At 46.2% G+C, this 16521-nt stretch overlaps 1 protein-coding gene across 3 annotated transcripts in view; it reads left to right on the top strand.

Annotated features, from left to right (window-relative positions):
• SCYL3 (SCY1 like pseudokinase 3) overlaps positions 1 to 16521 on the top strand; it is a 43955-nt gene that overhangs the window by 13025 nt on the left and 14409 nt on the right. For 2 of the 3 annotated variants that reach the window (XM_029935000.1, XM_029934999.1), the window contains exons 4-10: positions 1022 to 1135; positions 3035 to 3091; positions 4249 to 4351; positions 5598 to 5709; positions 8030 to 8107; positions 9814 to 9953; positions 11770 to 11954. In XM_029935000.1, the coding sequence (XP_029790860.1) occupies positions 1022 to 1135; positions 3035 to 3091; positions 4249 to 4351; positions 5598 to 5709; positions 8030 to 8107; positions 9814 to 9953; positions 11770 to 11954 (789 nt within the window). The remainder of the gene's footprint in view (positions 1 to 1021; positions 1136 to 3034; positions 3092 to 4248; positions 4352 to 5597; positions 5710 to 8029; positions 8108 to 9813; positions 9954 to 11769; positions 11955 to 16521) is intronic. The other variant, XM_029935001.1, reaches the window with a different exon arrangement.

Here is a 16521-nt window from a genome sequence, read left to right as displayed (position 1 = left end):
TTTATCATCTCTTAAAAGCTTGCCTATGGTACATATAAAGAATTGTTCATGCTTCATGTGGAGGAATATTTACTTTGTTGGAAACAGTGTGTGCTCGTGGCGAAAAGCTTGGACAGTGTGAGAGCACATAAAGGGAGGAGCAAGCCGCCCACCCCGAGTCCAGGGCCCCTTCCCTCTAGAGCGACCACGGTGATGAGCCCAGTCGTCTGGACATGCTCTCTGTGCACATAAAGCAAACGTCCCTACTAGCCCTGTCTCCCTTATTTCTCAAATGCAAAAATACCATACACACTATTCTGAAGCTTCCTTTAAAATGTATATGTATTTTGGAATGTTTTATATCCAAGTGTGTACACACCTGCTCTGGTAACTAAGATGTTTGACATGCACTTGTCAACTGAAATGATTTCCAGCTTGGGGAAAAAAACGCACACGTACCTGAATTCTGTTCTTAGCGTCTCCTTCCTTCTTTCTTATTAGACTACACTGTGTTTTATAGTCCTAAGTTCTGTCACTTCCGTGCTTGGAGGACATTCCTGGTGGCCCTTACCATTCCATTTTTCTCTCCTTCAGGCAGAATTGTTTAATGTCTCCTGACAAGATTTCAGGCGAAGTGGACCTGGGTTCACGCTAGACTGTAGGCGAGAAAGAATTTAGAGGAGGAAGGTAGTACGACAGCCTATGGGTACAAAATGTAGGGGATACCTGTGTGTGTAGGGGGCGCCGTCTCGCCTGCCTGGCGTGCAAGTGGGGATGTGCGGAATCTGTGTCCCGGCTGTCATGCCAGTATTTCAGTAGGCTGCCTCACCAGGCGGGGGACAGGACAGAAGCCTCCCCATTGCACTTTTCCTTTCCTCTAACTTCGTAATGTGAACGCAGGCTTCTTCTGCTGGTCACTCCTTACGAGTTGTACTTCCTCATTGTGCCACAGGAGGCGGCCTCTGGGTGATCCGTATCTAGTTCTTTAAACCTTCGGCTTCCCAAGTTCTAGTGGCAGCCTCTTCCTGTTCTTTTCTTCCAGGGACACCTGACCCACAACAATATCTGCCTGTCGTCTGTGTTCGTGAGTGAGGACGGCCACTGGAAACTGGGGGGAATGGAGACTGTCTGCAAAGTGCCTCAGGCGACATCCGAGGTAAGCCAGGGGACAGAACCCTCTGTTACCGGGAATCGGATAGCGTTTTCGTGGACGCTTCGTGCCTCGGGACCTTCCTTCGGTGTTCCAGTGATCCTAGCTTTGGAGACTTGACTTTTTTGTCGATGCCGTAGTCACAGAATTGTAGGAGTTTATTCCTCAGGGGTTCATTTATTCTTGTCTCCTTGTTCTGTAGCTGAGGAACTCAAGATTGAGGGGTAAAATGGCTCGGTCAGATTTTTAATTAAATGTTCCTCCCTTCTGCTCCTGTAATACCCTGTACTTAATGACCCCACTTAATGTTTAATATTGAAATTACCTTTGTGTGTCTGGTTTCTGTACCAGTGTTTGAGCTTCTTGAGGGTGTGAGAGTGTCTCTTACATATTTTTACATCTCCACCTGGAATCATGCTTCGCACACATGAGGGAGTCAAGAAAAGTTCATTAACAGCCGTCCAAGTTGTCCGAAGGCCTCTGTTGTGCACTAACAGCCAGAGAGTTAGGACGTGTGCGTCTGAACTCCTCTCATGGGCCACATAGTTGCTGCTTCTGGTACCTCTGAATGGCTTGGTCCAACCACGTCCTACAAATTGCCCTGCTAGGTTGATGAACCTTTCTATTCTGTTTCTTGTTTCTATCATTTTGCACATTGCCACTAGACTTGTTCTTTCTAATAACAACAAGAACAAACCCAGACCCATCATGATAGCCCTGCTGCAGGACTGGCTCCCCGGCGTGCTGACTCATTCCAGTTCCCCCTGTTCTCTTGTGGGGCCTCCACAAGGGGGCTGTGTCGAATGTCCAATGTGCACCTTCATGGGCTCTCACCGAGGTCAAACACTACCCCCCCCCAGAGGTGTTCCTCTGATGATTTCTGCCCCAGTTGGTCCTTTTCGTCTCAGAAGTCACCTTACATCTCATTAGCATAACAGCATGTAATTCATTCTTTGGCTTCTCTTCCAAATTCTTTACCATGGCATGTCAGGCCCCTCATGTCTCTTCCGGAGCGTGCCTTCAGCTTGACCTACACTTACAGTCACTAGCTCCACCCCGCTTGACGCAGCTCAGCTGTGCTGTGAGCTGGGTGGTGCCTTTCACCCCCTTCTTCCTTCGTGTGCCTTTCTGTTGCTGGGATGCTTTCTCCCCATGGGCTTCTGCAGCATGTAAGATGAAGCTGAAGTCTGAGCTCCAGCTCAATCTCTCTGTGAAGGACCCCCCCCCCGGCCCCTACTCCCCATCCAACGGAATCAGTCTCTCCTTCCGCACTTCCATTAAACTGAGCACGTGTTACAGCAGTTCTCAGTTTCCATTCTAGGTTGTAAGCACCTGGCCGGTGGCAGGGAATGCATCATATTCCTTTTGTACTCCTACCGTCCCCAGTTGTGTTTGGGACATAGAAGTGCTTGAAAAATACACTTTGAATTAGTGAATGAACGTACTTGTTCTGTGGATGTTATCTCTGTAGTTTCTGAGCTCCTCAACTTTTATATCTCATGTGGCAGCAAGCCTTGAGATTGACCTGATTCAGCAGGAAGGTTATTGATAGATTTGTTCTATTCTAGAAAAGCCTTTTACTAGTTAGTAACTGTGGAGGATGCAAAAGAAGTATTCCTAACCCTGTAAGGAAAGCAGATGCAGAGGCGCCTCTGAACAGCAGAGGGCGCCTGTAACCAGCTGCAGACTTACAGGTATTTTCTACTGAGGCTTGCACTGTGCCAGGTACTGTATTCACATTGTTTAAGTAGCAAGGTTTTAAGTCTGTGTATTTAATGTGGGGCATTGGTTTGAGGGCTTCATTGCTGCTTTTTGCATTGCTGGTTGCTTGCATAACTCAGTGTAAGAGATTGGTTCACCAGACCTGCGTATGAATTATTTTCCCTAATTTATTTCTCTGTCTAGTTTCTGAGGAGTATTCAGTCAGTAAGAGACCCAGCATCTATCCCTCCTGAAGAGATGGTAAGATGAATACTTCAGCTGTAACGAAGGCTTCTTTGTATGAAACTGAAAAGAACCTTTCGTCTGTCCCCCTCTTCCTTGGCTAAGTTGTGGATGATGCCTCGTAATTCCTTTGGCCATGACAGCTTCTGAGCCTAATCTTATCCCCACAGCAGGGAGCCTTTTTCTGGACAGTCTTCGTACATTTTGGGGTCGTACAGACCCCTGGGTCACCATTAAATACCTCAGTGTGAACAGGTTGGTGCTTCATCCTCATTTCATGGTCTTCGTACTTTGTTGGAAGCCCTGCGAGGAGGGTGGGCAGCAGCCCTCACCTGTCCCATGCTTCACCCCAGCCTCTTGGCAGCCCGTCAGAGGTCAGGGCTCCAGGTTGCACACAAGAGTGCTTATGGACGTTAACGATCTTGTCTGACAAAGGTCCATCTACACATTTCCCCCCTAGGTTGATGATTCTGTTTTTGTTTCTTACCTTCACCGCCAGCCGCTGGTGAAGAAAGATTATATTTACCAGGAAATGCGAAGCCAGTAGCTCCCTCTAGATTTGTTCTCCCACTTACTGTAAACACACAGCAGTGCCCAAAGACGTATTTAATGTGCTTTACAGGAAATACCAGCCCAACTATAAACTTGAATAGAGACCTAAGACTGGAAATAAATCAGGTTGTTCCAAATTCGTACTCCATGTAGGTACTGGTGTTTTTCAGACTGATTTGTGGGTTTTAAATCGAGGTAGAGGTCCTGACGATTGAGGTGGGGGAAAGGAATCAAATAGAACATATCAGTAAGGCTGAGGAATGTTTTATGAAGTTTTTGTTTCCATCATGTGTATTTATATACGTGTGTGTGTACTACTACCACCACTAACAATAATAATAATAATAATTTCTAAAATGTGGGTTGCAGTCAAAAATATTTTTGGAAGCCACAGGCATATATCGTACTTAGGCCCTTTTTCTCCTTTTGCCTGTGTTTGATATTTTAAGTCTGTGAGAAATTGCATTCCCTCATGGCTGTGAGAGCCTGTAAGCAAGTGCATGGCACTGTGTACTTGGCTTCGAGTATAATAAATGCAAAAACGGGAGAGAGTGCCTCAGAGAGAATTTAGACCGCGTTTTTAAGGCCGATTCTCTAGGTTTAATGATCTTTACTGCTTTTAGTCTCCAGAATTCACAACTCTGCCAGAGTCATACGGACATGCCCGGGATGCGTATTCATTTGGGACGTTGGTGGCAAGTTTGCTCACAATCTTAAGTGAACAGGGTGAGTGGAGTTATACTGCTACATGCACAGAATAGGTAGGAAGGCCATTCTCAGCCCACTCTGGTGGGCTCCGAGGCCCGCAGTCTTCGGCCGCAGCCAGGCACCTGTTGCTTACCGGATGGCCTGTTTGCGGCAGTCTTAACAGCACCGAGGAAAGAGCTTTGATTTCTTTCCTTTGCATTGTTAAGAAGAATTTTAAGTGGGACCCACTTTCGACTCTGTTTATATCTGTGTTATTACCTGATTATATCTGATTAATTGGTATTGGTACTTATAGTCTAAAGACTGTTCTTATTGAGTCAGCCAGGTAAATGAACGCTGTTAGTGGTTTATATGTAATGATCTGAAGAACAGAGGAGGACTCGACACTTTTTATTTAATCTAAATCAAGCTTAACGTTTCCTTATCTTTATTCTTTCCAAGTCCTTTTGAGTTTTTTTCCTTGACATAATTTACTCATTACCTTTTTTCTTTGGTTGCCCCAGAGAGCCCAGGCTCCTGAGCACATTGGTTTTTCCTCTCTGTCGAGTTCTCTGATGTGTGCCTGGCGGTCTGCTTCATTGCTTCTTTCTGGTCCAGCCACCCCAGGCCTTCACTTGTCCGCCTGTTAACGGGGCTGGGGGGTGGGGGGGGTGTATATATATGCCTCGTCAGGCCCCTTACTGGTCTGGGTCACACTTTGCTGAAGCTTTGTGCACCTCTAACACAACTTCTTTTACCGGCTTTGGCAGCATTCTGAAGTTAACATGCACCTTTCAGCCACTAGCTCTAAATTGTCTCAGCCTAAATACTTGAGAATTAAGCCCATAAGGCCCTAAGGCTTGCCCTGTGGGGAATGAACTCCCTACTCCACTGTGTCCAGAATGGTGGTGATTATGGACCATACTGGCAAGAATAGAAAATACAGTCATCCAGATAACTTTTCTTGTTCTGTGGGTGAGGAGCCCTGGGTGTTGAAGCCCTCGACCAGCCACTTACTAAACCCCAGGCCCGAGCTGAGTTACACCGGCTGTTGGGAAATGAGGGCACAGAGGCCTGTGGGGGTGGGGCCGATGTGTTGGCTGATGAATTTTCCACACCTGCCGGTGAGTGTGGCTTCAGGTGAGCCGGAAGCTGTGTAGCAACAGCCAGGGCTTTGTTTGTTTGGGCTTTTTACAGGTTGGTTTTTGCTCTCGTCAGTCTCCAGCTATAGAGGTCCTGAAAGGAGGGAGAAGGCTTGGAAACTAACTGTACCTCTGGATTTCAGTTTCAGCGGATGTTCTCTCCAGCTTCCAACAGACCTTGCACTCAACCCTGCTGAATCCCATTCCCACATGTCGGCCGCCGCTCCGCACCTTACTGTCCCATGACTTCTTCAGGTGAGGGCACCCTGCGGGCTGCCCCCGCCGCTCGCAGGTGCCGCGTCCCGGTGGTGGGACTTGGGCCCGGGTCACGCAGTCCCTTCTGTTGGCCTAGGAGAGGTCAAGTTATGTCCACATGGGAGGATAGGGGGCGAAAGTGGGTTGTCTCTCAGGTTCTTAATACAGGAAGTTCTAGAAATCTTTTAACTGTGGTGAAGGTGTGAGTCTAGAAGTTACAGCCAGACCCCTTAGGAGCTGTCACAGCGAGGAAGCCAGGCTGTGTCCAGCAGGTGGCATTTGTCAGGTAATCCAGAGAGCTAATAAACAATGGCCTCTCTTTTCTACTGCCATTGTGTTCTAGGAGTTGTTGAAAAGTTTTCTTGTTGGGAGGGTGGGGGGAAAGGAGCTAATTTTTCTTTAGGCAGAAGATTGTCATCTTTGTCTAGTAATAATTCATGATGGAAGAGCACCGAAGTCAATCTAGAGGGAGGGGCACAGTATAATGTTAATACTGCCGCTGGATTCAGGGATGGTTTTCGACCTCTCTCCGAGGTTCGTTTTAATTATCTGTCCTCCTTTTCCTCATTTCGTGACTGCAAACTTGTGCACAGGTTAATTTCACAATTGCGACTCCTGGTAGCAAAATTGATGTTCTGTTGTTTTGAAACTAAGAGCTGGGTCAGAGAGCCCCAGACAAACCCGAAGGGACAAAGAGAAGGCAGGTGTTCTCCTAGGAGTGGGTGGATCTCCGTGGCCGTAGGTCTAGGGTCCATGTTGTTAAATGGGGCAGAAGGGTAGAGTCACTATAATTATTAGGATTCTATTGGTCATTTTTGTTTCAAAGAAACTGTTCAAAACCTTTCCCATTACCAGAGTCTTTTAACCAAGATATTTCTGTGTCATTTTGGATGATTCATAACAATATCTTATTTACTTTGATACAAGGTCTCTACAAAGAATCCTTTATAGCAATCAGATTCTCTCTTCTGTGTAATAAAGAGTTCGTTAGTAAGAATTTGTATTTTGTATTTTGTATTTTTTTTAAATGTTTAATTTTGAGAGAGAGAGAGAGCGCGCACCAAGTGGGAGAGAGGCAGAGATGGGGGACCCAGGATCTGAAGTGGGCTCTGCACAGACAGCACAGAGTCTGACACAGGGCTCAAACCCATGAACTGTGAGATCGTGACCTGAGCCGAAGTCAGACGCTTAACTGACTGAGCCACCCAGGCGCCCCCTCAGAACTGTATCTTACACAGAGACCAGAGAGAATGCCGGAACACACAGCAACAGCACACACATCCCGCTTCCTGAAATCTGCTGGCTGCGTGCGAGGAGCGGCCCAGCGGGACACAGCAGGAGGACCCGGGCCACCATCTCTTGCTGAGGCAGCTGAGTCAGCTTGATTAGGCTTCAGTTGTGACATTCGTGCTTTGTTTCTGCTGCTAAAGCCAGAGGGAAAGGTGTGTAAGTGTAAGATGTGGAGCCCCGGGAGGCTGGCCACGTGGCGGGGCTGCAGGCTGCAGCATCCGCCCGGCCCAGCAGCCTCGGCCGCAGGACTGGACGCACTGCCCCCCACGCACCTGGCTGAGGAGATGACGCACCGCTTCCGGCAGGAGAAAGGGGAGACTCCGTGACTGGCACCAGCCCTGCCCGTCCCCCAGCCCCTTGCCCGGCGCTCACCTGGCCGGAGCGGACTGAGAGGCAGCAGCGGTTCTGCTTCGCTGCCTCGGCTCCGCTCTTGCCAGGATGGCTCCGCTCACCACGTCCTGTGGCAGCACGAGTTCCCGTGATGACTGACGACGGTCGCGAAAATGGCCCAGGTGGCGGGCGTCTGTGTGCACGCCGTGTGTGCTGAAGCTGGGTCCCCTTCACGCATCTCTTTGCTGTCAGAATGCTGGGGCTCCACGGGCTTGTTAGTAGTATTTGTCTCAGGAGCAACTTCATTATAATAGAGTCCTCTTCTATGAGTTTTCTTTCCTAACATTTACTTATTTGGAGAGAAAGAGTGTTCGCACGGTGGAGTGGAGCAGAGAGAAGGAGAGAGAGAGAGAGAGAGAGAGAGAATCCCAAGCAGGTCCTGGGCTGCCAGCACAGAGCCTGATAATGCGGCTCGATCTCACAAATCACAAGATTGTGACCCTGAGCAGAAATCAAGAGTCAGATGTTTAACTGACTGAGCCACCCAGGCACCCCTAGTTATAATGGGGTCTTCGAACTGGCAGAGGAGAGTGTGTCCTTGAATATTTTTATAGCATGATCTGTGGTTATGGCCTCAGTATTGAACACGCCTTCTCTAATTTGTTGCTTGCATGTTTTTTTTTTTCTCTTTGGCACTTAGGAATGATTTTCTAGAAGTTGTGAATTTCTTGAAAAGTTTAACATTGAAGAGTGAAGACGAAAAAACAGAATTCTTCAAGTAAGTCCAGAAAGTGAAGGGCTTAACATTCAGTGACTTGGGTTAAGTTCGTGTAATCACTAATCTCCAGGGACAAGAGTCCAACATTTACTTTCTTGGACAAAGGTTTTTAAACATGACCCGTATGTCAGGCTTCCTGCTGGGCCCTGGGATGGATAGTCCTTAAACAGCGACCGGGCTTGCAGGAGCAGGAGGCATCGTGACAGCCAGGGGCCCAGGGCAGAGGTGGTTAGGGAAGAGGTATTGCAGGCAGAGGGCAAGGCGCGTGTGGCTGGTACACGGAACAACTGGCAGGCAGGCGGGTCCTGTCAGAGCGCAGATTCCAAGACCACACCGTGTGAGAGGTGGGCACTGTAAGCGGTGGACTCGGGCTGTGAAAGGGCCAGATCTCCCCAGGGACAGCTCACTCAGTTGCTGTGGAGGTCACAGATTTGTTTCTTCCGGGACCTGATCAGTCATTAGACTGCAGAGGCCTGAAGTGAGGCAGCAATGGTACGAGGAAGAAGACCCAGGTAAGCACCACTTATACTGGTGAGGCCATAGGGGTCATCACCTGCAGCTCCAGAGAACACCCGAGAAAGGGCCCTTGTGCACAGGGAATGTGAGGAGCTGGGTGCTCAGGGTGTTGGTGTGAAGGGGCCGTAGACGGATAATGGGCCTTTGACCAGAGGGCTTGAAGCCCAGACGAGACGTGTGCAGCCCATGAGCCAGCATCGAGTATTGGGGTTCACTGGCCTGCGTTGGTGACAGTTTCCCAGAGAGAGCAGTAGCATGGGGAGGACGGTGCACCCAAACTAACCCTGGGGCCCCCACCCCGCCTCCTAAGACAGGTGGCTGAGGAATGAGAGCAGTGAGGGGTGGAGGAGGTTCAGGGGAAGCCAGGAAGGCTGGCGTTCCCAGCAGAGTAAAGTTCTGGAAGGTTGGAGGATGACAGTTCAGTTAGGTGTCCAGAGAGCACCCCATCAGGAGCCGTTTGAGGAGGTGGGGAGCCCAGCCCAGTGGACAGATGAGGTGGGAAAGTTGACACTGGGGAAGATGCCCTGGAGAAGAGAGAACAGAGAGTAGCTGAAGAAGGGCACGGAGTCAGGACATTTTTGAGGACAGAAGGAAGAGCTGTGAGGATATTTGTGGGACGGGGGGACTGGGGCTTGCAGAGGAGGGCAGCCCCGCTGGGGGTCCTGGAAGGGGCCGGGATGCTGGGGTGACAGCTCCGTGGGGGCAGCCATCGGTAAGAGGAGGCGGGAATGAGCATGTGGCGGGGGATGGGGAGCCCTGTTTGTTCACAGCGGCCTCTCTGCACAGCAGGGGCAGGACTGTCTGCTCAGGGGGCTGCGCAGCAGGCGGTTCCTCCTGTCACCGCTAGGACCCGTGTGCTCTGACAGAGCACTGAGACGTGTGTGACACAGCAGGAAAAGCCCGAGTTTTGTTTACTGTGGAAACTTCAGAACATCTAACATCCTATATCTTCTGTAGCGTGAATCGGACCTTGTGTGCATGCTGGAGGCCTTGTCTTGCGCCCCCTGCGCTTCCCTTAAATCCCCTGTGCTTCCCTTAAATCCCCTGTGCCGACCGTTCTCCTCCTCTAGCCACTTGTCCCGGTGCCTCCCTCTGACAGAAGTAGGGGAGGGCTGCGTGTGTCTACACTGGACGAGGAAGTGGACACAGGGACACAACCGGCCTCCCAGGCTTTTCTTCTTACCCCGCAGGTTCCTGCTGGACAGAGTCAGCTGCTTGTCCGAAGAGTTAATAGCCTCGAGGTTGGTGCCTCTTCTGCTTAACCAGCTGGTGTTTGCAGAGCCAGTAGCTGTGAAGAGTTTTCTTCCTCATCTGCTTGGCCCCAAGAAAGGTGAGTTTTTTCCAGAGGACTACTGGTAACTAAGGAGTTCGGGCATTATTAGTCCTTATTTGAGCAGACTGAGATTACTGCATGGTGTGGTTAGAGGATGGCTCTAAAAACAATGATCGGTCTCTGAGGTGATTATTTTGACTCAAACCCAGGCACAAGAGCCCACAGGGTAAATAAGGAGCATCTTCTTAGAGAGTCAGATTGATTGTAGAGGGTGGTATATTGGGAAAACCAGGCATATACATGTACTCACAAAAGCATGTAGGATTCGAGTATGAAATGCACACGAAATTTTAAGGTAAGGCATACATCTTCACGGGACTTTTGCATTTGCAATTAGGTCTTTCCTTCTTTATTTTTTAATTTATTTTTTAATGTTTATTTTTGAGAGAGTGCGCATGCGAGTGGGGAAGGGCAGAGAGGGGGGACAGAGGATCCAAGGCTGGCTCTGTGCTGACAGCAGAGAGCCCAGTATGGGATTCAAACTCACGAACTGTGAGATCATGACCTGTACTGAAGTCAGAAGCTTAACCGACTGAGCTACCCAGGAGCCCCTTAAGCCTTTTTTTTTTTTTTTTTTTTTTAGAGAGTATAGAGGGAGAGAGAATCTTAAGCTGGCTTCATGCTCAGCGCAGAACAGGGCTCAATCCATGACCCTGGGATAATGACCTCAGCTAAAATCAAGAGTTAGACACTCACCCATGAATGAGCCACTCAGTTGTCCCTAGGTGTGTGCCTTCTGACATCCCAAGAGCAACCCATTTATTTTGTATTTTCAGTGGAAAGACTGGAAAGCAAGGAGATCACTTTCCTACCTGGAAAACTTCAGTTTTTTTTCTGAACATGAAATTAAGCTTATTATTCTGATACTCTGTAGCTTCATAAATACTATAGATGGTAACATCTCAGATTGGAGAATTTATTTTCTTAAAAGATCTCAATCCAACAAAGCAGCATCGTAGGTAACTATTTTACAACACAGAATTTTCTTACATCCTTTGTTATTCCCTACGGGGTTTTTTGCTGTTGTTTTGTTTTGGTTTTTGTTTTTTCAGTTGAACTGTAGCTGACACAGGTCACATAATATCAGGTGTGCATGCTGATTGGACAGTCCCTGAATTTTTCTTTCCAGCTCTGTCATCCCTTTACTCAGTAGATCGTAGGTAGAGGTGCGCTTCTGAATCACCTGGGAAGCTTTTTAAAAATTTGCCTGTATGGCTGATCCACTGGTAGTAGGACACCAGGGCAGGACACACACACACACACACACACACACGCACACACACACAGGTATATATACATATATATACACACATACTTTGTGTGTGTGTGTGTGTGTGTGTGTGTGTGTGTATAAAGGTCCCACATGACTGTGACGGTGATCTCTGATCGCCACTGCTATACCTAGCAGGAAGAGAGGACCACCCAGCTTCAAATCCCATTGTGACATTTAACATCTCCTGGTTTTGCAGATGAAATCACAAGTTACTGATCTACCTAGTATATGAAATTCCTCATTGATTAAACACAAATGTATACAAAGTTACTGGTTCAGGAGTCTATTAAAATACCAGCTTTCTCTGTTGCAGATTCAGCATGATATAGTATTTCACAAGACCTAGGGTATTTGACATCATTGAGCCTTGAGTAATTCGGGTCAACCAGAAAGGTCTCCTTTGCTTTGGGGCTAAGAATTGAGAAGAGCACTTAGAATGTGTGTGAAGTGTGGGCTCAGTTTCTAACTTCCCCTTCACGCTCCCTTCGCTGAAATGACCATGTGCTTTCTCACGCGGCACCTCCTCCGGTCCGGGGGCAGACAGCGCGCGGGGAGAAGCGCCTTGCCTGCTGTCACCGGCCCTGTTCCGGTCGCGGGTGATCCCCGTGCTGCTCCAGCTGTTTGAGGTGCACGAGGAGCACGTGCGGATGGTGCTGCTGTCTCACCTCGAGGCCTACGTGGAGCACTTCACTCAGGAGCAGCTGAAGAAAGTCATCCTGCCACAGGTCAGAGACGGCCAGCGGGCACACGAAGGGGCGGCTGGAGCGAGCGCTGCTCATCTGGGGGCTGAAAGGAGGGGGAGGGTTTGCCGCATTGAGATAATAGGTTGGGGGTCTTGAGGCAGCAGTTGGTTGAAAAGCTCCTGCAGTACAAAGGGCTGAAATCCAGACTGCGTTTCCATCCCGTTCATGTAGGCAAATCGATTAAACTAAGGTGTTAGGTCCTAACCTGGGTAAAACTAGAATTCTGTTTGCTAGTTCTTTTTTTTTTTTTAATTTTATTTATTTATTTTGAGAGAGAGGGAGAGAGAGAGCACAAGCAGGGAGGAGCAGAGAGAGAGAGGGAAAGAGAATCCCAAGCAGGCTGCATGCCATCAGCGCAGAGCCTGATGTGGGGCTCGAACTCACAAACTGTGTCATCATGACCTGAGCTGTGAACAAGAGTCAGATCCTTAACTGGGCCTCCCAGGCATAATTCCATAGGGAAGAGGAACAAGAATCCTTTGCGGGTGCTTTGTGACCGAAACTATACATGTCCATAATTAAATACCACAAACAAATTAAATTATAACCAAGAGGAAGACGAGATTATTCATATCTGTGGTTTTCAGACTGCTTATCAGGCACTGGGGACCTGGTGATGATGAGCCACCCACACAGGGGGCTTCGGTTTGTGTTGGTTTGCTGTGACTGACATAACAAGTGATAACTAGCATGGCTTAAAGTGGCAGGAGCTCTCTCCCGGTTCTGGAGGCCAGAAGTCTGAACTCAAGGTGTCAGCCACCATGCTCTCTCTGGAGGCTTCGGGAGAGGGTCAGAGAGGGGGTCAGGAAGGGGGAAAGCTCTCCCCAACTTCTTCTGGCTTTCCCGTGGCTTCCAGCAGTCCTTGCTGCGTCTTGGCTCCTGCCTGTGCCATGCCGGTCTGCTCCATGGGACTTAGGGCCCCGTTCTAACCCAGTGTGACTTCATTTTAAGTTCATATTCTGAGTCACTGTGAGGTTTTAGGAGACAGTATTCCACTCAGTGTGCGTTAGTTTGTTTATTTTTAATTTAAATCCAAGTTAGCATATAGCGCAACAATGATTTCAGGAGTAGATTCCTTAATGCCCCTTACCCATTCAGCCCATCCCCCATCTCCCAGCCCCTCCAGTAACCCTCTGTTTGTTCTCCATATTTAAGGGTCTCCTGCATTTTGTCCCACTCCCTGTTTTTTTATTATTTTTGCTTCCCATCCCTTATGTTAGTCTGCTTTGTATTGTAAGGTCCTCATATGAGTGAAGTCATATGATATTTGTCTTTCTCTGACTAGTTTCACTTAGCATAATACCCTCCAGTTCCATTCATGTAATTGCAAATGGCAAAATTTCACTCATTTTGATTGCCAAGTAATACTCCATTGTATGTATATATTTATGCATTACTTTGGGTAGTATTGACATTTTAACAGAACTTGTTCTTCCTATCCAGGAGCATGGAATATTTTTCCATTTTTTTTTGTATCTTCAGTTTCTTTCATAAGGTTTCTGTAGTTTTCAGTGTATAGATTTTTCACCCCTTTGGTTAGATTTATTCCTAGGTATTGCATTTATGTTTTTTCGTGCAATTGTAAATGGGATTAGTTCCTTAATTTCTCTGGCTATTGCTTCATTATTGGTGTTTAGGAATGTAGCTGATTTATGTGCATTGATTTTATATCCTGTGACTTTGCGGAATTCATAGATCAGGGCTAGCAGATTTTTGGTGGAATCTTTTGGGTTTTCCATATGGAGTATCATGTCATCTGCAAAGAGTGAAAAGTTTGACCCCCTCCTGGACAATTTGGATGTCTGTTATTCCTTTGTGTTGTCTGCTGAGGCTAAGACTTCCAATACTATGTTGAATAACAGGGCGAGAGCGGGCATCCCTGTTGTGTTCTTGACCTTCGGGGGAGGCTCTCCATTTTTTCCCATTGAGGATGATATTAGTGGTGAGTCTTTCATATATGGCTTTTATGATTTTGAGTTAGGATCGTTCCATCCCTAATTTCTTGAGGGTTTTTATCAAGAAAGGATGCTGTATTATGTCAAATGCTTTCTCTGCATCTATTGAGAGAATCATGTGGTTCTTGTCCTTTTCTTTTACTGATGTGATGTATCCCATTGATTGTTTTGCAGATATTGAACCAGCCCTGCATCCCAGGTGTAAATCTCACTTAGTCGGAATGAATAACTTCTTTTAATGTATTGTTGGATCTGGTTGGCTAGTATCTTGTTGAGGATTTTGCATCCATGTTCATTAGGAAAACTGGTCTGTAGTTCTCCTTTATAGTGGGGTCTTTGTCTGGTTTTGGAATCAACGTAATGCTGGCTTCATAGAAAGAGTTTGGAAGTTTTCCTTCCATTTCCATTTTTTGGAACAGCTTCAAGAGAATAGGTGTTAAATCCCCTTAAATGTTGGTAGAATTCCCCTGGAAAGCCATCTGGCCCTGGACTCCTGTTTTGGGGAGATTTTTGATTATCAATTCGATTTCTTTACTGGTTATAGGTCTGTTCAAATTTTGTTTCTTCCTGTTTCAGTTTTGATAGTTTATATGTTTCTAGGAATTTGTCCATTTCTTCCAGATTGTCCATTTTTGGTGTATACTTGCTCATAATATTCTCTTATTATTGTTTATATTTCTGCTGTGTTGGTTGTGATCTCTTCATTCTTGATTTTATTTGATTTTCTTTATTTGGGTCCTTTCCTTTTTCTTTTTAATCAAACTGGCTAGAGGTTTATCAATTTTGTTCTTTCAAAGAACCAGCTTCTGGTTTCATTGCTCTGTTCTACTGGTTTTGCTTTGGTTTTTGGTTTTTGGTTTTTGAGGTTTTTTTGTTTCAGTAGCATTGGTTTCTGCTCTGAACTTTATTATTTCCTGTCTTCTGCTCATTTGCGTTTTTTTTTTCTTTTTTGTTTTTTGGGTTTTTTGCTATTTTTTTTTCCAGATCTTTAAGGTAGGTTAGGTTGCATATCTTGAGACCTTTCTTCCTTCTTTAGGAAAGCCTGGATTGCTATATACTTCCCTCTTATGACTGCCTTTTGCTGCGTGTCAGAGCTTTTGGGCTGTGGTGTTATCATTTTCATTGGCTTTCATGTACTTTTTAATTTCCTCTTTAACTTCTTGGTTAGCCCATTCATTCTTTAGTGGATGTTTTTAGTCTCCACATATTTGTTATCTTTCCACATTTTTTTCTTATGGTTGATTTCAAGTTTCATAGGTTGTGGTCTGAAAGTGTGATCTCAATCTTTTTGTGCTTGTCAAGGAATGATTTGTGTCCCAATATGTGGTCTGTTCTGGAGAACCTTCCATGTGCACTGGAGAAGAATGTGTATTCCACTGCTTTAGGATGAAATGTTCTGAATATATCTGTTAAGTCCATCCGGTCCAGTATGTCATTCAGAGCCATTGTTTCCTTGTTGATTTTATGTTTAGATCATCTGTCCATTGCTGTAAGTGGGGTGTTAAAGTCCCCAACTGTTATGGTATTATTATCAGTAAGTTTCTTTATGTTTGTGATTGATTTGTGTATCTTGGTGTTCCACGTTTGGAGCATAAGTGTTTACAGTTGTTAGATTTCTTGGTGGATAAATCCCTAATTATGATATAATGCCCTTCATCTCCTGTTACAGTCTTTATTTTAAAGTCTAGATTGCCTGATAGAAATATGATTACTCCGGCTTGCTTTCGGCAGCCATTAGCATGATAGGTTCTCCATCTCCTTACTTCCAATCTGAAGGTGTCTTGAGGTCTAAAATGAGTCTGTTGTAGATAGCATGTAGGTGGATCTTGTTTTCTTATCCATTCTGTTAGCCTGTGCCTTTGATTGGAGCATTTAGTCCATTGACCTTTAGAGTGAATGCTGAAAGATAGGAATTTATTGCCATTATGTTGCCTAGAAATTTGGAGTTTCTGTTGGTGTTCTGTGGTTCTTTCTGGTCTTTTTTGCCTTTGGTCTTTTTGGGGGTTTTTTGGTTTTTTTTCTTTTGGTCTTTTCTCACATCAGAGTGTTTCCCTCAAAATTTCTTGCAGGACTGGTTTAGTGGTCACAAACTTCTCTAATTTTTGTTTTTCTGGGAAACTTTTAATCTCTCCTTCTATTTTGAGTGACAGCCTTGCTGGATAAAGAATTCCTAGCTGCATGTTTTTCCATTTCAGCACATTGAATATATCCTGCCACTCCTTTCTGGCCTGCCAAGTTTCTGTGGATAGGCCTGCTGCTTTCATGATTCTTTCCTTGCCTGAGTATTTTGTGAATTTTTCTATGACATATGCCTTGTTGATGGTCGGTTTTTGTTGAATCTAATCGGACTCCTCTGTGCTTCCTGGATTTTGATGTCTCTGTCTTTCCTCATGTTAGGAATGTTTTCCACTATGATTTGCTCACATAAACCTTCTACCCTTTTTCTCTCTGTTCATCTTCTGGGACTCCTATGATTCTGATGTTGTTCCTTTTTAATGAGTCACTGCATTCTCTAATTCTTAAACCGTGCTCTTTTGCCGTAGTCTCCATCTTTTTTTCTGCTTCATTTTTCTCCATAAGTTTACCCTCTATAT

The sequence above is a fragment of the Suricata suricatta genome, chromosome 3 (assembly GCF_006229205.1).
Source record: "Suricata suricatta isolate VVHF042 chromosome 3, meerkat_22Aug2017_6uvM2_HiC, whole genome shotgun sequence".
In the NCBI taxonomy this organism is placed as follows: domain Eukaryota; kingdom Metazoa; phylum Chordata; class Mammalia; order Carnivora; family Herpestidae; genus Suricata; species Suricata suricatta.
The sequence above is the reverse complement of the archived record's forward strand: the minus strand, read 5'-3'. Positions and strand labels throughout refer to the sequence as shown.